We start from the raw sequence: 26572 nt of genomic DNA, 5'->3' as shown, positions 1-26572 counted from the left end.
CTCTCCTCGCTGTGGATCTGTTAGGGAATGAGTGTGCACGTCTCCATTGGGAACACTTTTTTTTTTGTTGTTTTAAACTTACAGCTCTTATTGGGAGCAGTGGGCAAGCTTATTCAGAGTGTGAGAGTGGAGAGAGAGGAGACCCCTGTGGTGCTGTGATTTGACTAAACAAACAGCCGGTCTCGGAGCAGTACCTCCTCCAGCAGACTGCCGGGACAGTAAAGATTAACCTCAGACTCTGAACATCTGAGGGATCTATACATCTAAAGCAGCAGCCCCTGTAGAGACAACCAGCTGGAAATTTCTCCTCTGATTTCAGGAGGAGGAGACTGACTGCTGGCCGGCAACCTCCTCGTACAGCGAGGGAAGATTTGTCTCTGCATCTAGGATCACACTGAAGGTAAGAGGTCTTACTTCTCTGTCACTGTCAAGGATTTTACTTTTAGTCACGGCTGCTTGGCAGCTGTTGGCAGACGTGAAGATGCACTGTACAAAGTGGTGAAAATTCACTTAGTCTGCACGGGAAACCCACTGTGACAAATTGAATTTCATAGCTCTCTGTCTCAGAGAGGATGCACCTCATCCTTACAACTCTGCACTGTTGGTTCATATAACTTTATTTGATTTAAACTAAGAAATTTATTAGATTTAATACCTGAAGACAAAAAACCCTTTACTGAAGTCTGTTTTGTTGTGTCATGTTGTTGCTGGTTGGTGGTAATGTGTCTGTGTTAGTGGTATTTGTTACCCGCATACTTGAATGTGTACACAACAGGAATTACAATGTGAAAGAGTGTGAGCAACCTGTTCAAACACAAACATAGTGATGGCTTGCATCTCTGTACATAGACACCTTTTCACTCTTTTCATAGTGAGACTCTAACAATGTTTATCTTCTCACTAAGTGAATACGTTTGACAAGGCATCCCAGGGTCCCACACACAGATACACACATACACTGGGCTTTGTAGCGCAAGCTGTTTGTATGCGCTCCACTTTGTGCTTCACTGCTAAAGGGCTTGTTTATATAGCCCTCCTCAGTCACCCTGAGTGAACTGACGGTCCTCACCGCTAAACCATCAGTCTCTTTCCTCCCTCTGCGTAGCTACATGGAGAAGCTCACTGCAAAGCCATGGCTGTGCAGTGACACCAGACCTGGCATCAGTCACTGTCACCAGCATCCTCTCCTCTAACTGTGGATGGATCTCCTTTTAGCGATAACACATACCAGCTCAAATTTATTACCTAATACCTTGGTCACTGTCTTTAAACATAAATCTCTCATGAACCAGTGACTCAGTCTCGTCCGAGGAACGCAGATAAACAGTCTGTTGAATCATCTCCTCGAAGGTTTTAGTACCTGGAATGAGTTACATTATAGCAATGTGAGCTATTTCATGGCTGAGACACATGCGGCATGCGTGTCTTTTCACTCTAATCCGCCATATGTTTTGCACCTGAAAGCTTCTCCACTTCCCTGTTATGTATGGCTGCTGTGGTGTTTAGTTGCCGGTTGACTGCTTATGCGTCTTCTGTTCACAGATGACCTTTTTGATATGGGAGCATCTGAATTAGCATCAGCTGTAATCAGCACAATGTGTTTTGGGTCTGCTGCTCTCCTCCTCTTCAGTCAGAAGATTTCTTTTGAAGTTTTTGATCTCCTCTGGCTCCGTGGATATTTTAGTCCAGTCTTCGTCTAGTTCTGTTGTTGCAGATGAGCTCTTGGAAAACTGCATGCATGTCATACTTTTACCATCAAGGGTATTAGGCTTTATTACATTCATATCATGCTTTTGCCATCAGCAGGATGCCTCTTGCAGAACACTTCACAGGAGCAACTTTAAAACAGCAGATTTAGTTTGACAAATCTTTATAGCGTGGATCTGTATAACATAGTGAAGTTTAATTTGTCTCCTGACCAGTGGGGATTTTTCTCCCTGTGCGTCAGGCTGCTGGTATGTGCTGCAGCAGAGCTCTTCTCCCTGGCCCTGAAGCACCACGGCCCATTCGGCTCCATTCCCCTGGCCCAGACCTAATCCTTCGTCATCAGCTGTTTCCTGGCTCTCTGGGCTTTCTGCATGCCAGCCGCTCTGAGAAAATGTGCTTCACATTATGACCATGCAGAAAACATGCCAGGAGTCTGATTCGGCTCACATGTGCTCTGGAGTGCCGACATGTAACAGTTTCAGTTCAGTTTTGAAAGTTTTGAAAAACACTGATCCCGTTCTGTCCTCTTGTGATTTTTCCACTGTGCGATTAACACACAGATGTTAAACAACCACAATTTCAAAACCACTGAGACGTTGTTTCTATATGTATGAAACATACGGTTTAAAAACCTATTTTGAGCTCTCATACATCGTATCACATGATAATTCTTACAGTCATTGATGAGTTTTCAGATTTTATATTTAAATATAGCTCTCTGACTCTTTCTCTGGTGGTCACTTGTCTGATTCATGATTTGTCATTCATACTTTTGAAATGATCTGTTGTTTCTTTGTAAGCCTATCAGTTGCAAGTGCCTCTAAAGGTCATTGTTTCTTTAATGCTGTACTCAAACACTATCCTTAAGACATACAGATTTAATGAGGAGCACTAAGTGGTGCTGCAATACACCATCCTATACGACTGCCTGTCCATCTGGCCTCCCCCTCGTTCCCTCCTCCTTTCCCTCTCACCCACTCACACAGAGCTGACAGGCAGCTGCATCTCTTCTTCAGTCAGGGAGCACAGCCACTCCTGCAGGACGACCCCTGGAGGAAATGTTTCTTCTATGAGTTACAGCACCAAACCTTTAGAAGGAAAGCTGCATTAAAATGCAAAGAGAGGTGTCATTTTCAAACATGTAACAGAGAAGTTATCCAAACATGGGGGAACAGTGGTGGAAAGTTACAAAGTGCATTTACTCAAGTACTGCTCTTGAGTGCCATATTGAGGTACGATGAATATTTTCCATTTTATACTACTTTAAACTTCTACTCCAGAACATTTCAAAGGGAAAAAATGCTTAATACTCTACTGCCTTGGCTGTATGTGATAGCTATAATTACTAGTCACTTTTCAAGTGAATATTTATAAGCATTCAGCTTAATAATATGATAATAAAGAGACCTTGCTTACCCTTGATACTGTTTTGTTGAAATAACTAATGTACTTTTACTTTAGAATGACCAAAACTTTCTCAGCTTTTATATGATGAGCGATAGGGTCCTACATAATTTTCTGCCGCAGTTGAAACAGTTTTGGTTATTTGTTGGGACTGACATATTTTTGGGTTTGTGTTTTTCTCTGTGCTCTTTTAGCTGGTTTGAAGTGGGCGGGGCTCTTTTGGGAAAACTGTGACATCACGTCTGTCTGTGCATCAATCAGAGAAGAGTTTGGCAACATTTTAATTGTGGGGTTGTTTGTTTCCAGGCCACTGTCAGTCAAACCGCACCTACAGAGAGTGTAATGAAGCATACAATATTAGCTGAGTGTTTAGCTGTCAATATCCAGTATATAAGAAAATATAATAAGCTCTCTTTCAGTAAACTGTACTGTTGCTTGTTGAGTCATAAATATTGACGTATGTAGAAACATTAAAAAGGAATAAAAGAGAAATATGCTTACTTGCTTAATAGATCAATACCACTCTCATGTCAGTATGGCAACTATAAGGCTACAGCAAGCAGCCAGTTCACTTAGCTTAAGAGTGGAAACAGCAGAGACCGACTGACTATGTCTGAAGGAAACCAAATCTGCCTTCCAGAACCTGTAAATCTCAATAATTAGTATATTCATACATATATTAGCAGATATGTACAAAAGCACAAGTATAAAAACTTTGGCGAGAAATAATCTGACACACAATTCACTGTACACATGAGAGTGGTATTGATTTCCTCTTCTAACTTAGAGCAAGAAAGTATGACTGTATTCCCTAAAACTCTTGCTTAAGTTTTTAAGTTTTCAGTAAATAAAAGTAAAAGTGAAACTTTGAAGTCAGTTCTCAGAATAGCTGGAGGAATTTTATGTTGTGGTATTGCTGCCTTTACTTAAGAAAAGGGTCCTCCACCCCTGTCTGGTTATGACACTAGAAAACGATGACGATCGTGTCTCTCTGAATTTACTGCATAAGGAAAAATACATATTTTCAGCAGGAAGTTTTGGTCTCCATCAGATTCCGTTAAAGCAACACATTTTCTCTGTGGAGCTTGTGCTGTCCTCACTCCAACACAAACATGCTGGAATCAGTGATACAGTGCAGTGAGACAGGAGGACAAAGAAAAACAGCCTATTGCTTTTAAAAGATAAGAATATTCCACAGTGGAAAATGGAGACTAATTTGGATTTCTCTCAGTTTGTCTTATAGTTGTGTGCTGCTTTCTTTGAAGTTCGGTGATATTTATCAGTGGTGTTTTTTCGGATTCGTCAGTACCCACTCATAGAAAACAACCAAAAGAACTATTCTAGGATTGTTTTTCTGCATGTTACCATTAACATAACATAAAATTTAAAAAGCCAGCATGCCACAACTGCTCAAATAATATGGTAAATTATCACCCAGATTTGTGCTTCTCTGTCACTGTTATTCCTTCTTTTCCTGTTCAGGCCTATATTCCTGTGTTTAGGGAAACAAGTGGAATTTAAAGCCAGTGAGTCCTAATTGTATTCAGCTGTTTCTGGTTCTGGATCTTGTTGGAGGGGGGGGGGTTGTAAGAGCTGAGGGACTGGAAGTGTGTGTAGGCGTCCTCCATTTCTCATGAAGCAGTTGGGGGGTCTTTTACCCTCAAATGTTTGTGGGACGGCAGAAAAAAGGAGAAGAGGTAGGGTACACATGGGTGGGGAGGTCTTAGAAGAAAAACGTGGTGGATGTAGTGTTGCTTATGCCGGCAAATATATCTGATATCCTTGTATTCCTTGAGAGCAGAAACAGTTTACATTGGCAGGGACTGGGATAAAGCACCCACAGAATTATAGCCTGAAGTGGTAGCAGCTCAAAGATTTACTACTCAAGAAAATGGGAAAAATTGACATGACTTCAGTGACAGCCGCTCCTTAAATTTTTGATAACTTTTTAACCTTTTTTCTTTCATTTAGGTTCCCAAATGAGTAGAAAACTAGACCATTAAACTGATATCAAACACTAGCCACATCTAAGGATGTCGTTCTACAACCATCAGTTTTACCCAGAAGCCCTCTACATCCTCCCACCACAACTACAAACAGCATTTACAACTCTGTTTGAAAGGGAGCAAACCAAAATCCACAGTTTCCCAAACATGTGTTGCCTCAGCATGAGCACAGAGTCACTTTGGTTGCTAAGGTACGACCTCACAGCCTGTATCAGACTGTATCCTATAGCTGAACTGAGCAAAACCAGAGAAAGATTTATGAACAGGAATAATATTTTTTTTTAATTCTCCAGAATCTGATAATGCAAACTTGAGATAGCTTCAGTATAGCTTCAAGCTCTAAAGTTACAGGATACAAGCTGTTTTTTGCTGATACAGAACTTTTCAAAATCTTGTGTCCAGCTGTGTAACTGCGAAATCCACTTGGGGGTCAGTGTGAGTGAGCCAAAAATCTTTATAAACTTTTCTGTCAGCCAGATATATTAACAACAAATGAAGACCTCTCTCTAGCCTCAGTCTGTCCTGAAAGTAGTAACTCAGCACGAAAATTTCTGGAGTGGAAAAATATTGTGATAGAACGCTAAAATCAATATTATAAAAGCTTTGATGATTAATTGTAAAAAAAAATGTTTAAGGGCTGCTTGTAATGACGAAACCACAGAGAATTATCGGCCAAATCTGCATTTCATTTCAGGTCTATAGAGAGTTTTAGTGTCTTTCAGCTTATTGGTTTGGTTTTCTGGCCCATAAATTTATTGTTTTAGTTCTGTGCTAAACAACAAAAAGACACAGCAAGTAACTAGCTGTAACTGGACAATTTAGCAGCTAAAGGGGCCAAATGTTTATTTCAAATGTTGTGAGTACTGGTAGAGACCAAAAACATTTAAAGTAGAGTGAATACTCACATTTGCCAGGTAGACTGCAACATGACTCAAACTGAGTCATGACAAATTTGCCATATCAGTTTAAAAGGTTGTGTTTACAGCTTGTTGTACTTCCCCCAAGAGGCCAAAAATAGTTAATACAGCTGAAACTTTAAATATGTTTCATAGGGGATACATGGTATTAAGAGTATTTAAACAAAACTGATAAAATCAGATCAACAGATCTGTGCTGTAGTGATGTAGTGCTGTAGTGATGTAGTGATGTGCTGTAGGGTGGACTGTCTTTGCTTTATCTTTTACAACATGGAAGACGGATCATTGTGATACAAACACAGGCTCCATAGGCATTTCCGGCTCATGGAGCCTCTCATATTCTGACAACATGTTGGTGACATATGTGCAGTCCCAGTTGAAACTGCCTTCTATTCATCAGCCTGCAGTTTATCAGTCATTATTCTTACAGCTCTGGCAGCGTACAGTATGTGTATTCGTCATGTTGGAGGACACTGAGAGCGGTCTGAGGTGGGAGCAGTGCATCATGGGTCTGCTGCCGAGGGACCAGAGGGTTCTCCTCAGGGGGGTTGGCCTGTCCAAGACGAGTGATAAAAATGGAGGTTTGTTTTAAGAAAGACACACTGGGTCATTTTTTTCCCACAGAGCTTGCCAGAGTCCTGCTGCTCAGAGATATGTCAAGAAAACCTGACATCCCTCTAAAAAAGAAAACCTGAAAGACAAGTTTGGCCTGTACAATACATTTATATTCCAGTGTCGCTATTTTAGTGATATTATTTGTACATGTCTTAATAAAATGTTCAGCGTCACTTATAGTTCATATTTTGTCCTTTGTGAGCTGTGATTGTTTTCACTGGAAAGACATGACTCCTAAATTGGAGATGTTTGTTTGGCAGATCACAGCTTCCTGTGCACTTCACCAGAGTAAACATCACAGTCTGTGATGTAAGGCTGTGTGTGATCCCTCTGCCGTCCCACTCTATGCTTTGATGTGGTGTCTCCCATAAACTGTATTCTGTACGTCTGCATGCTCCCTTTGCTGTTTTTTCCATTGTCTGGTGCTGCGTGCAGTATTCTTGTGGTGTGTCGATGGTTTGTCATGCTTTGTCATTGGTCTGTCTAATTGGTCTTGGTTTTTTTTTTCTCTTTGGGTTTTCTCTTTCTTTGCTCTTTGCTTTTGTTTTTCCTAATTTCTGATAGTGAGTTTACATATTTTCTGCAGCAGCTTGTTATTTAAGGCTGTTTTTCTCTTCGTAGAAGTTTCTTTATGTGCTGTTGGTCCGCTAACTCATTGTGGCATCTCCTGTTGTCTCCGTGAGTGCGTGGTTAGTGGTTGTGGGGGTCTGCTGTGTCATTGATGCATCACTGGCTTACACCCACACTAGGCCAGAAAATTTCCCCATACAGGAAGTCAGAGTTCTCCAGCTGCACTTTGAGAGACTTTTTGGACATCTTTCTCTCTTTTGTTATAGATTACTCTTTTTTTCCCGTTTTTTCCAAGTGCAACCTTTCCCCCTTGGGATACACTCACGAAAACAGTTGGCTGCAAATGGAGTTCATAAAACATTTCCCACCTCATCGAGGACTGCTTCATCACTGCCAGATGTTTAAATAAAACATGCCGATACAGTGTGTGTATATATATATAGATAATCCCAGAGGTGGGATTACAGGCTGCTGAGGGACTTGAGTTTACACATCCTGAGGCTGTGCGTGGGCTGCGTGCGTCCCGCTGAGGTCGATTTTAGCATTCTTCCTCATTAGCCGGTGACACTTTGAGTGTAGCTGGGTTGTTTATGAAAACCGGGAAGGGTCAGCCAGCCACCAGATTCCCAGCATCTGTGGGAAAACTCATATGGCAGGATAACAGTTTATTCCTCACGGTGATTACTGTGCCATCACTTACATAAACACTGTTTTTTTCAGACCTCCGTAATCATTGTGGGAATGCGGTATCTCGTTTCAAAGATTAAAAAAGACAACAATAAACATCTGGGTTAGAAAAATGTTTTGCTGATCCTTTATGTCATCCTAAAGACAAGCTCTCTTCATCAGACCACTTGAGTCGACTTGACTTGATTTATGGGTATTGTGGATGTTTCTTACTGTAATTCATTTCTTACAAAGTACTCAATCGCCTCAATGGTTCAAACAAAGAGCAAATCTGTGTTTTAGGGGGTCAAACTGCTACTAAGTGTTTTTATTAAGTGGGAAACGGAGTCACTGAAACGCTGCCAAACCTTCTTTGGCAGAACCATTAGTGTCTTGAACCCTTTAAACGCTTCATTCCGATGTCTGCTCTTTTTGTGCACAAAGACCTCACCAGGACAGAGCATGAAAACATGTAGTACATGCAGTAGTGTTTAGAACTACCCTTAAGTGTCTCCACACACCAAGACTGCCAGTTTGATGTTACTGTTGCATGTTCTTAAACCTTGGATTAATCTCTGAAGTAACGTTCACTCTCTAAACTCTTTTTGAAGTGGTCTCCTGGCTCCCTCGTCCCCCTGATCCTCGTCAGCACATCCTAGTTTGAGGGTCAGATTCCTTCTCTGACTCTCCCACTGCCAATGAGTCAACATTAAACCTCATCGTGTTGCAGTAGCCAAACATTATTTTTCCGTCCCTTTCAAAGACCACAGATTTACCTAGATTCCTGTTCAGCAAAGAGTGTTTTCCGCTTTTGGATGTCAGATGTAAATTCACATCCTGCAGTAGCACTAACACAGCAGTCTGGCTTGTTTTAGCAAATATAGCATCAGCAGCCAGTTACAGTAAGATTAGTTTGTTCTCGTACTGCCAAGTGACACATGCCTTTGGCGCCACCGCGGTTGGCTGTTGTCGCTCAAAGTCATCGTTACTGACACTGAGGTTACTGGCGCTCGTAAGCACTGATGTATGGCTTCCTCAGTGGACAGTCCTTCGTCGCTGGTTGTCGGGGCCCTCAGGGATGAGGTGACCCCTCCACTCCCGCCGTCATCACCAGCAGGGTCCCAAGTGTATCAGTGGTCCTGGGAAAGTTTCAGAAATCCCTCCCTCACCCGTTTTTATTAGAACCAGGAGGCAGGAAAGGAAATGGACCAGTCTTGTTTTTGGAGCAACTCAAGAGCTTTTCGTTTTGGGAGCGGAAGTGCCAAAGGCAGTTAGAGAGACAACGTGTATCTGGTTTGAGTAACTGGTTATGGGTTAGTCATGGAACATCTTGTACCTCATCACCACCACCAAATTGATCAGGTCCTTTTTATCTCTTACACATGAAAATATAGCTATCAAACAATTCAGTAACTTGGGTATAGTTTTAAAGATACAAATGTGGTGTTGCCAGATGTGTTCAGTTAATAAATGAAAACTGAAAATACCCCTAACAGTTTCAGACAAGATGGGGAAATGTTGAATTACATCATGCATAAAGAAATTCAAAGTTCTTAAAATAAAGACTGTAAAATTGGATTGCATTGTCAAGTAAAAGAGGAAAGATTTCACAAGATATATTTCACAATTTTTCCACTGCCTCCCTCCTTCTCTTCCTCCTCCGCCCTCGCTCTTCCCAAGGCTCCCTCTTCCGCCCTCTCTCTTTCCCACCCTCTTGTGTACAGGCCTGTGATCCATCCTTAACTGTTTCCAGACGTGTGTGTGCTGCAGGCCTTAACCCCCGTCCCAAACATAACAACAAACCCCCCCCCTTTTCCTACTTCAGGCTTTTCCTTTGCTCTCTTACTCTGCAGTGAAATTACCAGTAGAACATGTTAAGGTCTTAGTTAACAATGGTTAATGTTGGTGTTGAGAGAATGGTAATAGATGGTATTAGTCACCTCTGACCCTAATAACTGCTGAATGAATTCTGGGATGTTGCTATCGCTTTGGTGTACAACATGATATCCCATTAGTATCACAAAACCATAGCAACCTTTCAAAACTCCAAGTACACTCCTGTGTCTCGGGGCTTGGGTGAATGCCCTCATTTTCACTTTTGTTTACACCAAAACCAATTAATGGCTCAGCACGGCTCTAGAATAGCTTGGACGCGGCATTGTTGCCAGTGAGCGTGTTGCAAAGCTGCACACAGTGACCCGTTTGTTAGTGGGCAGAATGCTGCTGAACCAGGAACAAAAAGAGCCAGACATTGTCGCTCTGTCCTGGTGCAGTGAGGCATCAAATACCTCCAGAGTGAGCTGCATCTGCACCTCAGACTCTGTGTGCAGGCCAGAAACCATTAAAGAAGGCAGCTTGACAACAAACTGAATGCTTTATGTTTGTTTCCTTTTAGGATGAGCAGAACATAGTTTTATGTCATTTTCTTTGATTGGAAGCAGATTTTTCTGACATGCAATGTGATTTATTCGCTAACCTCTTGCTTAACCCGACCAACTGGGTTTCATGAGGGCAGGAATCAATCCATCATGATATGAAACAAATCTCTCATGGAGAGACGACAACTGTGGTGGAGCTGTGTGTTAACTGGGGTGAACATAAACTAGATCTTCCTGCTATTTTGTTCCTTATTGACAGAAATTTATTGAAAATTGCATGGACACGATGATCTGTGTTTTTTTTTTATCTATTGACTAAGACAATGTGAAGCAAAAATATTCCCCCAAAAAATGACACATGGGGTTTAACTGGGATTGTTGTTTTTTTTGCAGAAAAAAGTGCTTGAAGACATCCAACATGAGGAGGGTGACGGCGTCCACGCTCCATCTGACAGTCACAGGTGAGGACTCACTTTCAGTCTACCAGTAAAAAAGTTGTCAAATTTGTAAACAGGACCACAGGTAGTTTTACAGGGGAGTGACGTATATGGCGCCAATTAGGTGGAGTATTATAAATTATTTTTTTAAAAAAGTAACACTGATAAACTGCTTTTTTTTTGTTTGCTGACTAGCCTGTGAGATAACCCAACACTTTGATGTAAAGGACAACTGATGAATTCACACCGACCTCTGTCATTTTAAATACATCTGTCACTGACAAGGCATCATTATCCTCCCACTTACCGCTCCAGACTACTCATATCCTTCATCATTTAGAGATAGAGCAGGATCCGCCTTGTGTTGTTGATTTAACCTCTAACCTTGCGCTGCTGCCTCTTTGACCTTTTCCCCTTGTTGTTTTGTGTCAACTGCAGCTCTTCTGTATCTCTGTACTGAGTTGTGCTGCCTGGAGATCACGCCTAATGACAAAGAGCTCATTCTAGCCAAGGGCTCTTCTCTCACCCTTACCTGCTCCGGCTTAAGGGAGACGACCTGGGAGTTTAAGAAGGATGATGTGCCTTATTTCCAAGTCGAACAAAATGATGGCAAAAGCTACCGAATTGTGCAAAGCGGCAAAGCATCCAGTGTTCTGACCTTGTGGAACGTGAGCTGGAAGCACACAGGGGTGTATCAGTGCATGGACCGACACACTGGAGAAATTAAGGAGGTGGCCGTGTTTGTCCCAGGTGAGGTCCTGCCACATCACATTTATAGTGATTTATAGACATCATTTATAGACATCAAGGTCCCATTTAGATTTTTCATTTTTTTCTTTCTCTCTGTGAAAGTCACATATTAAGCGAGCCCTCACTATATCATTTTCATTGTTGTAGAAAATGGAGATTTATTTGTACACAAACTGTAACAGGACTTTAAAAATCACTGATGCTATTAGGACACAGCAATGGTTTCATCCACAATTCAGTAATGAAAGGAATCGCGGTTCTGTCCACAGACCCCAATATGTGGTTCATAGAGAGATCCCATGGCATGGTAACTAAGACCAGTGAGGAAAGCATCATCCCCTGTGTGGTCACCAACCCAAACATCAGCGTCACCCTGCATGAAAAGGACACTGACTTACCCATCAGGGGACATTACGTTCCCAGCGAGGGGTACAAGGCACAGCTGGAGGACAGGACCTACGTGTGTCGTGGAGAGCTGAATGGGGAGGTGATAGAGTCTCAGGCTTTCTACGTCTTCAGCATTGTTGGTAGGTGTTCATGTTAAAGAGACTGGCTGGAGAATCAGCTCTTCCCAAAATAAAAATGTGGTGATTATCGAGTCGCCCCCATGTGTGCGGACAACCCACAATCACATGCAGAGAGTTAGCCCCTTTAATCCAATCTCAGCCTACACCCTAACTATTAAAGTTAATGAGTCTATCTTTTTAAAGCACCGTAAAGAATCCAATAAAATGTCCATCACATTTCCCCAGACAGCTTATGCAGTGTAAGTTTAAGTTAGTACTGCAATCTGAATCCAAAAGTATAATTCAATCTTATTTTATCACATATGCTTCGGTCACCTTACAACTCTGGTGGAAGAGCTACCACTGCAGGATGTACACACAGTTTTTTGGTGAGGAGATAATGAGGTAAATACTGGACCTTCAGTCTCAAGAGTGCAACTGTTTGGCTTGAGAAAAATGCTGCACAAGCTGTTTGGAGAAATCTGAATGACATTTTATAGTTATGTGGAGTTGTAAGGCTTTTTTTCTGCTGAGGTGGAGCTACAGGAGCCAGCTATAAAGTTCAGTTTTGACTAAGGCCTGCGAGGCCTGTTGGATAAAAATATTAACTTCAGGCTTTTTTTTTTTTTGGAACCAATTTCGTGACTGATTACAATTGAAGAAGGCTTTTCTACATATTGTTTTAATAAATCACATCACCACCTCTTCCTCCTCTCCCCCACACTCTCTCTTCCCATCCCAGTCCCAGAGGCCATTGACGCCTACATCAACGCGTCAAAGACTGTCCTGAAACAGGGGGAACCGCTGTCAGTAAACTGCACAGTTCAGGGAGTGGAGCTAGTGTTTTTTGCCTGGAACAAACCCCTTGGAGAGGTGAGTAGGAGTGGAGCAGAATAATCGTTTTTGTTCAGCTTTCCCTATGTGATCGCTCTCAAGCCTCATGGCCGAGCCCAAATTGCATCAAGATGTAGAGACACACCTCAATTTTTATCCCCCCATGAAACTGTACTCATAACACATGGTGTTGGTATTGTAATAAGTGTTTTTAAATGGGGAAACATCAACTATGGTTCTTTTTTTAGGATAATCTACTGTTCAGCCACGAAGAAGCTTTGCCATTTCAGCATTTCTGACAAATTTTCAGACATTTTCACTAAACATATCAAATCAGTTACATATGTGAGGCAGCATCACCAAGTTACATGGGTGGATCTGTTATGTGACCTGTGCTACAAATCAGGCACTATTTCCCAACACTCAGCAAAATGTGGTATTTAGAGGAATAGAAATTTCCTGAAGAGAAAAAAAACATTTCATGAAGCCTCAGCGTGCAGATGTTGGATCACTGAAATTTTGATAGTGATGATTGATGAATGAATGAGTGATGAATTTTGATAGTTTTGATGATTTAACCTGATATTAAAAAGGCACATTCGAAGATTAAAGTCATTTTTCTCTCTAAGGATGATGAGGTTGAGCCGCTGACAGAGGTCCTGCCCACCATGAGCATGCGCTCCTGTCTGATCTACCCTCAAACCACAGTGGCCCATAGCGGAAACTACGTCTGCAATGTCCATGAGAGTGTCCAAGACCAGACCGCTTCTGCCAGCATCAACATCACCGTCCTCGGTTAGAAGAGATGGACACACATACACCCACACACACACAAAACTAAAACAAACTGATGCTGGACAGATTATTATTGTGTTTCGCTGTCAGAGGGAAGACTGCTTATTACATAAACCTTTGTTTAAGTTGCTTCTTTTAAAGGAAATGAAAATCACTTATTTATTTCTGTTTAAAGTGTGAAATAAACCTTTGACATGGTGTGGATGCCCTGAGTGATACCTTGACAAGCAGAGCTTCAAACCTGGGGGGGTACAGAAACTCTGCATTTAGACTTTTGGAAACAAACTCCAAGTTTACAAGAAGTGTTTGAGCAACAGGGCTTAGACTTCAAACATTAACATACAGTAAGTCAGCATCTAAGCAGCTAAGTCGCCTTACAAGCAGCAGACTGAGAGGCAATAAAAGCAGCATTCATCATACTGAGCCTTTCTTCCTTTCTGTCTCTTGACATTCATTCTGACTGTGTTTGGGTCTGTTAATGCTTATTCTGTCTGCAGCGAGGTGTGTTATGTTTATGAAATCCTTGAATAACTTGAACCGCCATGCTCCATGGAGACTGGGACAGTGTAGTAGAGCGGTCTGGGCATGTCAGTGGAAAAGACAGATACTTTCTGGTCACAGAAGTTCAACAATGAACAGCAGCAGTACAGAGCACCGTCTACAGCCTGTTGTCCAGTGAAGTTTTTCTTTTAATCCAAAACATGAAAGATGCTTTTTGTTATTTTTGTCCATAACATCGACTGCCATGACATGTATGTTATGTTGCTGATGATGTTATTTTTTTCTCCCCTCAGAGCGAGGCTTCGTGGACGTGAAGCCCGCTCTGCAACAAAACATTTCAGCCAAGCTGCAAGAGAACGTGGAGCTGAGAGTTGACATTGAAGCCTACCCTCCCCCTCAGGTCCGCTGGAGCAAAGACGGCGCCACCATCAAGGGAGACAAAACCATCACAACCAGACAAGAGCATGAGATCAGGTGAGACGTCCAACCGGACACTTCAGCTGTCGTTTGACCTTAAAAATGCCTCAAATACCATAATACAATTAAACACCTCAAAGGTCTCATAAATTTAAGAAATTAGGACTGGACCTCTGCAAGGATGACAGCCTCCAGAGGCATCTAGCTCTTGTCAGTCATCAGCAGATAAGGCCTCCACAGAGAGAAACACAATACTCTCTAGAGGGCAGACCTCCATCATTCGTCACACAGGAACCTTAAACACAACATACCTGTCACAACTCACAAACGTCTTTCAGAAAAATGCCAAACAGTGTTTTAATTGCAAGACCATGCTTTCACGTTTTTACCAGCACAGGTTAAAAATCAAACAGGCAAAGCCCAATCCACAGATGGAGAAAGAGTTCACAAACACCTCCAAGCCCCTCACTACAAATAAATACAAAAATGAAGAACCTCAAAAGTGTGTACATATTCTTAAATGTAAACTTTAAACAACCACATTAACCCACCCACCAGCAAAACAGTCAGTCATAAACAAAAACAACAAAAAAACAAACAAAGAAAAAATATCATATGATTACACAGGAATAAATTAGGGAAAAAAATAAAAGCTTCAAACATAAATAGATAATATTGAATTAGTCTCCTTCACTATATTCTGAGTTCAGGGACACCAGTCATCATTACACCATAGTACACTGTTGCCCATAAAGTTGGAATAACTTTGTTTTAATGCGCTTTCCTCTTTTTATTCCTGTTTATACGCATCGGTAAAAACAGTGGAAGAGATTGATCAATAAAGTTTTGAGAAGATATACACTTTATCTATTGAGAATAAATCACATTGTGACAATCATTTCATGAGAAGAGGTCAACTATATTTTATATCAACTTTATGGGCAACAGTGTATATTCCATGTAATGGGGTTTCCATGGGAGATACCACGAGAAGGGATTTTCCGATTCTCCATTTAAAAAGGATTTACCCTTTAAAAACAGGGGTTTCAGGACTGCAGGGAGGTAATTTAGAGAAGTTGACCAAACTTTCCAAAAAAAACCAAAAAAAACACCATTTAAAAAAAATGCATTCTTTATGAACTTGGCACAATATCTGTAATCTGATTGTGCAAAATCAGCTTGCAAGCAATTAGTAGCTTATCAGAAAGTCCTCACTGTTTGTTCATATTTCTTCTGTCTTAGGTATGTGACCATTCTCACTTTAGTGAGGGTGAGGACGGAGCAGAAGGGCCGCTACACCGTCCGTGTCACCAATGGAGATGATACAAAGGAAATTAACTTTGACCTGGAAGTGCAAGGTGAGAGGATTATCCCAATATAAGGGTGTTTTTATACATTTTGGACATAAATAATTCATCATGAAATACGGACTAGTTGAAAATAATCATTGCGAGCAGGAAAAATCAAGTACAGACGCTTGTGTTTTGTTCATGTCAGTGATGATTAATGACTGCTGCACCCCCTGTGTGTAGTTCCTGCTCAGATTAAAGACCTGACTGACCACCACCTCCCAGGGAAGAGACACTTGGTGACTTGTGTAGCTGAAGGGGTCCCGGCCCCAACCATACAGTGGTTCAGCTGTGACAGCATGCTGAAGTAAGTCACATCACCTCCCATTCATCACTGAACTGTCACACAGTGAACACTAGGGGGCTGACCATACACAGAAATTTGTTTTACTTTCAAATTATGTGCATCTGCTACACTGGTTTGTCTCAAGTTATTCAACCCTCTGGTCTCGTGTCCTGGTGCAGGTGTAGCAACCAGACAGAGGTGTGGCAGCTGCTGATAGCAGACCCAGAGAAGATGAGCATCCAGACCAACACGAGCTACAGTGAGACTCGTAAAACCACTCAGGTCCGAAGCCAGGTGACCTTCCACAAGCCCCAGCAGGCCACAGTTCGCTGTGAGAGCAGCAACCAAGACGGGCTCGTTGACAGAAGAGACGTCAAACTGGTGTCCAGCAGTAGGTGTCGTGTACTGCTTTAAAAATAAATATTAAAAAAGAAAAAGAAAATTCTACCCCACTGAGGTTAAACTAAACAAACACATGGTGGTCTGGTAAGAAGCATGAGTAAAGTCTGAAAGGTGTACTTTTTAGAGACACAGCACAAGGTTTTCACAGTAAGACTGTGTGTTTGAAGTCACAATCTATTTGTTTAAGCTACATATATAACTCAAACTAAAGGTTTCTTTAGAAAATCATTGCCAACATATTTTATAAAGTGAAGTTTTATGTCTTTGGGCAGTTGAGACAAGTTGATTAAATGTTCTCTGAATTTATAACTTTATCTTCTTCCTGCCTAACGCTCTGGGTCCTTTTGCCTGTTGCAGCTCTGTTCTCCCAGGTGGCAGTATTGGCTGCTGTTCTCGCCTTAGTGGTTATCGTGATCATGTCTTTTATCATCCTCATCGCTGTATGGAGGAAGGTAAAACCGAAAAACTCAACCATCAGTTTCCTCTTCACAAGTCACATTCAAATGGAAATGATGGTGAATGAAAATGCACAAAAGAAACTTTAAATTTTGATGGTTCAGTTTTGCTCCTTTTTTTTTTTTTTTGCCAGAAACCTCGCTATGAGATCAGATGGAAAGTGATAGAGTCAGTAAGCCAGGATGGTCATGAGTACATCTATGTGGACCCCATCCACCTGCCCTATGACCTGGCTTGGGAAATGCAGCGAGACAACCTGGTGCTGGGTGAGTCTTCAGGCAGACAGGGGCACAGATGAAAGTGTGGAGAGCTGATATGAGACTGATATGAAACACTGTATGTAGCATGTGCTCTACAACTGACCTGCCCTGACTTCCAAAGGCCACCACCCAAATTAGTAAAGCCCTATAGTGTCAGGGAGGGGGCTCAGAAAAGAACTGAAATGAAAAGGCAAAGGCTAGTCTTTAATACAAACAGTGTCTGTACACGGGAAGGCTGTCCGAAATCAGGCAGAGGTGTCTAAATCGAGAGGCAAAAGGCAAAAACTGTAAAACGAAAAAACTAGGTCAAAGACACACAAGGAGTAACACAAGGAACAAATGAAACTCTGACACGGACAAAGACAATCTGGCACAGACAAAGGGGCAGACAAGACTTAAATACACTAGGGGGCGGGAAGAACAATTAAACACAGGTGAAACCCATAAAGGCAGGGCAGGTAATCAGAATTGGAGGGAAAACACCAGAGGGCAGGTGAAGTGAATCTAGAATAAACAGGCAGAAAAAGATTTTAAAATAAGACATGAACCAAACATGAAAGGCAACACAAGGAAATAGTCATCAGAGCAGACTTAAGGGCTAGACATGACATATAGTATCCAAGTAAAAAATAAGATATATATAAAAACAAAGTGTGTAAAACTGCATTTTAAATATTTTCTTGTCATTTAAAATTCTGATATAAAAAGAAAGAACAAATTGTACTTAGTGAACCTTGGAAATTATTATAAAACAATTCATTTGGCAAAACAAAAGAAGACGTGATAAAAGCAATTAGTCCATTAAACATATTTGAAATTTAAAAGTCAGACAATGAATTAGTAGGTGAACAGAGATTAATTATAATAATTATTTAATAGTTAAATTTAATAGATGTTACTGTAAGCAAATACTGATAATATAGTTTACATTTTGATTTACCATATTATCAGTATTTGCTTACAGTAACATCCATGCATCTAGGTATCAAACTACTTTTAATTAATGTATTTCTCATTGTTTTGTTTAGTTATTGATTTAGTTAAATCATATTTTATCTGACTCATTTCTGAATAATTATTCCTTCATTGATTTTTATCACTCTTTCTTTCATTGTTCATCAGTTTATTCATTACTAAGATGATGTGATTCTCAAGTGTAGTTTTCCAAAAACAAATGTGTTGCTTCTTCTTTGTCAGCTGAAAGTGAAAATTTATCCATATCACTTAGTTATATTAGTCTAAACAGACTTTTGGTCAGTAGTCTGCTTGTTGCTCATGTGACAACAAACAAATTACACTGCACCTCTCACCAGGTGACTTTAGTGCTGTGGGTGGTTTGGGTCATCTGGGCATAGTTGAGGCTGGAATACTAAATGAAGTTTGTTAAACTTTTCTTCTTGGCCTTAATCCTGCTTCATTTATAAAGGTCTTTTTAAGCTTTTTTGTTTCTTGTGTTGTTGGTTGTCAGCTGCTCCCTACAAACCGCTTCCCAAACCCACTCAGTTAGAGCTCCGCTCTAGAAAAATAATCTGTAACATCTGTTGTAACCTGCTGTAAGCCAGGTTCTAATCTCACCTTCCTTGGGAGAACAATAGAAATGTGTTTACAGTAATACTTTAATGAACAGAAATGTTCTTCCTTTTCAGGTCTAATGTGTGCTCTATTCAGACCCTGTCCTACCAAGTCCTTCTTTGTGTTTCAGGTCGCACTCTTGGATCAGGAGCCTTTGGCAGGGTGGTCGAGGCAACTGCATACGGTCTCACTCATTCCCAGTCCAGCACCAAAGTGGCAGTGAAAATGCTGAAGTGTAAGACACAGAATGTAAAAACACAGTAAAAAGCCATGTGCGTGTTTGTGTGAACAATGTAGAGACCACAGTGGAGTCCCCTGCATAGCTGTCAAATATTGTGACACCGGTGCCATATTCCTGTGAGCACAGAGACAGCAGCGGCCTGCTGAGCTTTAGTTTGGTTGCCAGCCTGGCTGGAGTTTCAGCCAACGGGTCATTGAGCAGTTTGGCAAGGACGCAGCATGTCCTGTTCTCAGTATGTGTAGTTCTCCTGTTCTCATACCTACCTCATACTGCCCTACTTTTATACATCCTTCTCTCTCCCTTTATCCAGCCACAGCCAGGAGGAGTGAGACCCAGGCCCTGATGTCAGAGCTGAAGATCATGAGCCACCTGGGTCCTCACATCAACATCGTAAACTTGCTAGGAGCTTGCACCAAACATGGTGAGCATCACAGTCAGCAAAAAAGGAGGAAACAAGTCTAAAAGACAGGTTGATGGTTTAGATGAAGAAAGAAGTTAGCTGGGACAGATCTATAGGAGAAAAGCAGTCCCTAAATATAAATCAGAAGTTATAGTTGATTCTAGGCCGCTGTACTAAAACAATTAATCTCATTCTTTGGACACATAATGTTGCTGAACCTAGACCTGACCAACTGCAGCAACCCCAGATCATAGCACTGCTGCCACAGGCTGGTACAGGAGGCACTAGGCATGATGGGTGCATCACTTCATCTGCCTCTCTTCTTACCTTGATGCGCCCATCATTCTTTTTTTCCGATCAGCCTCACTGATTAGTGGTTTTCTTAAGGCTACACTGCTGTTCAGTCCCAGTCCCTTGAGTTCCCTTAGCATTGTGTGTATGAAAATGCTCTTACCTTCACTATTATTATTATTGTGTAAATCCTGAGTGTCTTCTCTGCTGCTGTAACAGTGCAATTTCCCCATTGTGGGACTATTAAAGGTTTATCTTATCTTATCTTATTAAAGATAGCCCTGAGTTCTACTGTTGTTTTTCTACGATGTGATTTCACCAAATGTTTAAGTGATTGATCTCGACCACATTTCTTCCTCGAAGACGATGGTTCCCCGCTGTCCTTCCAGTTTTTAATAATGCATTGGACAGTTCTTAACCCAATTTTAGTAGTTTCTGCAATCTCCTTAGATGTTTTCTCTGCTTGATGCATGCCAATGATTTGACCCTTCTCAAACAGACTAACATCTTTACAACGACCACGGGATGCGTCTGGTATGGTTGTTTAAGAAATGAGAAGCTACTCAAGCTAATCAGTTGGGGTTAAATAATTTGTTGCCAGCTGAAAGATAATAAAGATAATCGCCCATGCAGTAATTATTTATTATTTTCTGCTTCCACCAACCAGGCCCCCTGTACTTGGTGACTGAGTACTGTCGCTATGGCGACCTGGTGGACTACCTTCACAGGAACAAGCACACCTTCCTGCAGTACTACGCCGAAAAGAACCAAGATGACGGCTGCCTCATCTCTGGAGGAAGCACTCCGCTCAGCCAGAGAAAAGGGTGAGAAAAACAAACTGCACAAAATCTTCATTCAGAGCCACACAAAGGAGCATTTTGTATAATTTGTGAGGGTAGGGGGTTTCCTTATTGAAATATCTGTGCTGTCAAATACCAAGAGATAGGCACACATGTCTTTTTCAAATGTGGGACCGTAGATAAATATGGATTTAGGTCAGTTGGTACGTCGCATTTTTTCACACTCGGTGTATCCCTCCAGCTATGTGTCTTTTGGAAGTGAGAGTGACGGAGGATACATGGACATGAGTAAAGATGAGCCCTCGGTCTACGTGCCCATGCAGGAGCAGATAGACACCATCAAGTATGCAGACATCCAGCCCTCTCCATATGAGTCTCCGTACCAGCAAGACATCTATCAGGAACAAGGTTTGATTTGAGCCGTGCCATGGGTGTTTGTGTTGATGTAAACCTAACAAGTATTGACAATAATAATTTTTCCAGTGTTATTAATTAAAATAAGTATAAAGAAGTCTGCCCATTGCACACAGTAGAAATGTAAAATAAGGTATGTTGAGTATATGGTAAGGTATATGAAGCAGTAGGAACCATCAGTAGTAACCATCTGTCTTTTGCTCACTGGGGGAGGAACTCTGGGAAATTAAGAAGTAGTACATGAACAGATTATTTGTTTTAGCCTCATAAATCAATGAATACACTTTTTGATCAAAGACTGGGGAAAAAGTTACAGCATATAAGGGCATGAGCTTCATTTCAGCCTGTGCAGTCACAGGACAGCTGGAGTTCCCCCAACAACGAGACAATGTCTTCATTCATGAGATGCTCATCACCTTCTCTTCCCCTTATGTTTGTTGTCTCACCTTGTTATCATGTTCAGCTGGCGGCAGATTAGACCTGGCCATCAGTGACTCTCCCAGTCTCACCTACGATGATCTTCTGGGCTTCAGCTACCAAGTGGCGAAGGGGATGGAGTTCCTCGCCTCCAAGAATGTAGGATATTGAAAATCGATTTCCATAATATGTAGCTGGTGACAATTTTGAGAAGTACCCTTATTCACCTTTGTGTCCCGAGATTTAAAAGAGAAGACTGATACCACTGTCAAAGCTCACTCATTAACATTTTATAGTTTATTTGTTTAATCTGTACAAAAACCAAAGTAACAAGCAAGTTTAAATTCCATCACAGTGCGTCCATCGTGACCTCGCTGCCAGGAATGTCTTGATCTGTGAGGGCAAACTGGTGAAGATCTGTGACTTCGGCCTGGCCAGAGACATCATGCATGACTCCAACTACATCTCCAAAGGCAGCGTAAGTGGGAAAATAATTGCATGGATCAGGGACAAACACACACACGAACAGTAACCTTAACACTTATACCGTAGCTTTTTGATAACACCAAGCTAGTGGTGCTGAAGGTGTCTGCCATTGTAAAATTGTAGCTAAATAACATTGCAAAATGGATCAGTAAGCAGATCCACAATTATAACAAATATCTGTAAAGTGGACCCTTGAAACCCTGACTGTCTAATGTTTCAAAAACAGTTCTTTATTTGCTCACATGGAGTTTTTTTCTTTTCTTTTCATTCAGACCTTCCTGCCCCTGAAGTGGATGGCACCGGAAAGTATTTTCCATAATTTGTACACCACCCTGAGCGATGTCTGGTCATACGGTATTCTACTGTGGGAGATTTTCACTCTGGGTCAGTCCAAACACATACGCACACACATAAACGCACAACTGTGGTAAACTGTAAATTAGAAAAAGAAATATATGTGTCTAAAATGACAGTAAATGAGAGTATGTAAGACTATAGCAAATTTCAAATTCCATGTCTGATTGCAAGTACACACCAGTTTGTTTGAAGATTCATATGAGGCCTAAATCTTATTAGGCACAGTCAAGCTCTGAAATCCAAATTTCCTTGCTCAGGGTTTTTTTTTTTTTTTATTTAAAACCCTCTTCCCACGATTTTTTGAAACTGCCATAAAAACAAAGGACACAGTTTATAGTATATGCAGACTAAGCCTGAGTGGTGGAAAACAAGCTCACAATCCAGCCTCTGTGAGTGATAACCAAAGATTCTCTGTGCTTCACTGCTTCAGTCTGACATTTCATTGGACTTTTCAGATCCATTTTTGCTACAGATCTGGGTCAGAACAAATATTTAATTGCACAACAAATGTGATTCAAATAACCAGTCAGTGTTGTTCTTCTTGGAAAATAGATGAAAGTCATTTAGAAAAAAGAAATTTCTCTCAGGTAAAGACGGTGTTATTCTGTTCTACTTCAGATTATTTAACCTAGGTTTCTGGATTTGTCTTAGGTTTAGATCTAGATTACATTTCTCGCCTGTACGCGACTTATGATTTCTAGCTCAACATTTGAATGATTTGAAATGCTTTCTGCAGGTGGAACACCCTACCCTGATTTGCCCATGAATGAGTTATTCTACAGTGCTTTGAAGAGAGGCTACCGAATGGCCAAACCCGCCCATGCCTCTGATGAAGTGTGAGTCTCGCTGTCACCTGTTCCCGTCCAGTAACTCTTTCTACCTGACATAAAAATAAGAAATAAACTCATTTTATGTTGCTTATGTTGTAGATACGATATCATGAGGAAGTGCTGGGATGAGAAGTTTGAGAAGAGGCCCGAGTTCTCCTTTCTGGTGCACAGTGTGGGGAATATGCTGACAGACAGCTATAAAAAGGTATTTTATTTATACATCTCCTGTATCTGGGACTACTGAGCTGTCTTACTTATGTTAAACTCTGAACTTGGACATTCTACCACGTCTTCATGATCTTCAGTGTTATTATATATCTTACTTTATGCACCAGTTTCTCATTTATCTTCTAACTCATTCATTCAATCACTGTCAGCTTCATCTGCCCCCTAGTGGCTCCTTGTAGGCCTAGTAATGATTCAATTAACCAGGACTCTTCAGTACTACTAAGCTGTGTAGATGCCAGTACCATATTTCCTCTATGAAGGTACTGGCTCCACCTTGACCAGCTGCAATAATGTACATATATACACACACACACAGTGGTAAACATGTTGAAAAAAATAGAAGTCAATAAAAGGCAAACACAAATGTAAATCTTGCCATTTAGATACAGGGATTTTGGACAACAATATCCTTTAAAATTAGGGATTAAGACAGTAATGTACCAGTAGTTGCTTTTCTGTGGCTTCTGTCTATATTGCACTGATGGGTAGCCATGCATAATCCACTCAGTGCATAAATCCACTTAGTAAATGACCATCAGTCATATCTGCAGAGGTGGAGAACATTGCACTGTGCTCTGTGTGTTTGAACTCTGTAAGAAAGAAAGAAAAAGACCAGCTGTGCACATCTGTACTGGTCAGAAGAAAAGCTTCACAACATCTATAGTTCAAGTAGGTGAACTGCAGCAGTTTGATTCCTCCTAGATTTTTAAAGTACATACTTGTGGGATAAACTTTGACATACTCTTTGATGGCGAGCATGTCATGTCTGCACTCTGCATCCCCAGTCTCACCAAACATCATTCAAATGATCAAACTATTGTCTCCTGACAACAGAGATACAACCAGGTCAATGACAACTTCATGAAGAGTGACCACCCGGCAGTCGCGCGCACCAAACCCAGACTCGCCTCACCCTTTCCGATCGTCAATCCATCATTTGGCTCCCCCTCACCTGTCACCCTCCCCTTCCCCCCGGACCTCTACAACCAGAGCTCGAGCCCCGGAGACTTCAGACAAGAGGCAGACACGCAGGAAGTTATAACTTCATACAACGAGTACATCATTCCCATCCCAGACCCCAAACCGGAGGAAGTTTTCACTGACGTGCCGTCAGAAAGCCCTGCAAGGTACAGAGCTACTGAAAAGATGCCGCAGATGTGGGCCAAATGCTGGGGTTGCAAGAAAGATGAGGATGTATTTGCTTAACATGAGCGTTTTTTTTTCCTCCCCCACCACACACCCACTCATCCAGATGTTGAGCTGAGACAATAACTTTATTATGAAGGCAGACGTGGAGAAATGTTTTTATTGCACAGATATAAATACACAACCAAGCAAAGTTGGTTTTAATGACCAAATAAATGTCTGACCATACAAAATCACACAATTATATTCACACAGAAAATGAGAGTTGTTTTTTTCCATGATTCATTATTAACCTGACTATAGTTTCTGTTTTTCTTTTTTTTGTGAGTTGTAAGAGCTGTCGTTCAGTTTGAGAGTGATTTAGGCTTCCAGTCCTGTGTTTTGAATTCTGGCAGTGGTGCGAATCTTCTGTTTACATTTGGATCACGGATTGTACCTCTAACATTGTGGTTTGGGTTTGAGGTCTTTGGCCTCCTTGTGAGAGAAAACAGAAAAGAACTGTTGGTCTAGGATCATTGACTGATGTCCATGAAGATCTCATACATCAGGCAGAATAATCTTAAAGTCAAAACAAGAAATATTCTCCACATGGGCCAAGCAATAACAAGATTATTCAGTGAACATTCATTAGAGCTGAAACAATTTATCAATTAATCCATTCATGGATGAATGGAAAATTATTTGGCAATTGTGACTGGTATTTTCACTATTTTCTCAAATTTAATCAACCAAAAAATCACTCAGATAATCGTCAAAATAATAAGGAAATTAAATCAACTATAACAGTAATGTATTAGGTCCAGTTGTATTTATGACCCTCCACAGCGAAAACATTTTAGTTTCAGTTTTGTAACTTCCAGTAAGTGAAAAAAAAAAAAAAAAAAAAAAAAAAACATTTTTTGGCTTCAATTCAATTCATCCCAGTCATTTAGTGTGTGTAAAGTACTAAGTATTCAAAGCAAATGAAGCATTATTTCTTTAAATGTAATCAATGCATGTGGGTAAAATCTCAACTGAGTTAACTTGCAGTTGCTGAAGGGAAGGAAAAAATGAGGGAAGAAGTCAGGATCAGCGCCACTAAGAGACATTAATAAATACCGACCATGGTGTGTCAGTCTGTGAGTCATACGTGACTGAGTACACAATGTGAAATAGCATTTTGTCTTTTCTGCTCTCAGCTCTCTGGCTCTGGAGGAGGAGACTGACTCCATGTCTCAGGACACAGCTGACACTCTTCCAGAGGAGGACAGGCTGGAGGACACCAGTGAGAGAGACGCTCTGCTGGGCTCCTCCGGGACGCCCGAGGTAGAAGACAGCTTCCTGTAACCACATGTAGGAACCCTGAGAAAACAGAGCCCTTTTCGGGGGATTTTTTTTTTTTTTTTACGTGCCTGAAAAAGGGAATGTGACTAAACTAGAATGTAGCAAAATAGAGACCGAGAAGGCAACCTTTGTATTTCCACTAAGCCCTTCTTTGAGTTTTTGTTTCACACTTAGTACCTCTGGAACTACGAAACGGTTACAAACAATGAGCACGATGTTGTCAACCAGTCATTTATTGGAAACTTGCCACAATAATAAATACGGTACTCTCCTCACACCCCTATAGAATCAGTTTACAGTAAGCACAGATTCTTACTGTATTCTTCATTTTAGCCATTGACTTATGAGATATGTGCCTTACAATTTAGGCACATTTAGCCATATGTCCTTCTTTGACTCTTATTATCATATCCCTCTGCCCTTTCACAATGAGCGTAGATTTTTTTTTTTTTTTTTTTTTTTTTTTTTTTTGTCAGTGTAGTATAATATTTTTTATCAAATGTTATTCCCAGGAAAAGAAATGCAGACAGAATCTATATGCACTGTTTTACTATAAAGGTAGCTTTTTTTTTTATTTTAGGTTTATATACCATGGAGTCAGCATTTTCAGAAATATGAGATTTTTGGGACTATTTGAAATGTATATGTCATTTGTGAAGTTTGAATAGTGTCTTGAATTTTGAATACTTGTGTTTGTGTAGGCTTAATTCATAGTTCTGTGCCAGATTTGCACTTTATTTAGAAAAATGTGGATATTCACTATAAAGAAAAATAGATTTACACTATGTTAAAGATAGAAAGATACAACTTC

At 40.9% G+C, this 26572-nt stretch overlaps 1 protein-coding gene across 1 annotated transcript; it reads left to right on the top strand.

Moving 5' to 3' along the window:
- Positions 1 to 26253, top strand: pdgfrb (platelet-derived growth factor receptor, beta polypeptide). The gene is made up of 23 exons (XM_041047868.1): positions 1 to 400; positions 10657 to 10724; positions 11139 to 11450; positions 11720 to 11977; positions 12699 to 12829; positions 13420 to 13585; positions 14380 to 14560; positions 15746 to 15861; positions 16036 to 16159; positions 16318 to 16529; positions 16898 to 16992; positions 17130 to 17262; positions 18959 to 19063; positions 19380 to 19490; positions 20428 to 20584; positions 20802 to 20968; positions 21438 to 21550; positions 21747 to 21869; positions 22150 to 22261; positions 22971 to 23070; positions 23164 to 23269; positions 24127 to 24419; positions 25617 to 26253. The coding sequence occupies exons 2-23, from the start codon at positions 10682 to 10684 to the stop codon at positions 25762 to 25764; spliced, it is 3306 nt and encodes a 1101-aa protein (XP_040903802.1). The 5' UTR covers positions 1 to 400; positions 10657 to 10681; the 3' UTR covers positions 25765 to 26253.
- Positions 26254 to 26572: the final 319 nt, after the last annotated feature.

This window comes from Toxotes jaculatrix, chromosome 10 (genome assembly GCF_017976425.1).
Source record: "Toxotes jaculatrix isolate fToxJac2 chromosome 10, fToxJac2.pri, whole genome shotgun sequence".
Taxonomy (NCBI): domain Eukaryota; kingdom Metazoa; phylum Chordata; class Actinopteri; family Toxotidae; genus Toxotes; species Toxotes jaculatrix.
This window is presented reverse-complemented; position numbering and strand designations above follow the sequence as displayed.

Bases quoted from the DNA above. Each gene is read 5' to 3' on its own strand.
- pdgfrb (XM_041047868.1), top strand. From the start codon at position 10,682: ATGAGGAGGGTGACGGCGTCCACGCTCCATCTGACAGTCACAG. The intron at 12,830-13,419 runs GTGAGTAGGAGT...TTTCTCTCTAAG, and splicing joins GGAACAAACCCCTTGGAGAG to GATGATGAGGTTGAGCCGCT. The intron at 22,262-22,970 runs GTCAGTCCAAAC...TGCTTTCTGCAG, and splicing joins GTGGGAGATTTTCACTCTGG to GTGGAACACCCTACCCTGAT.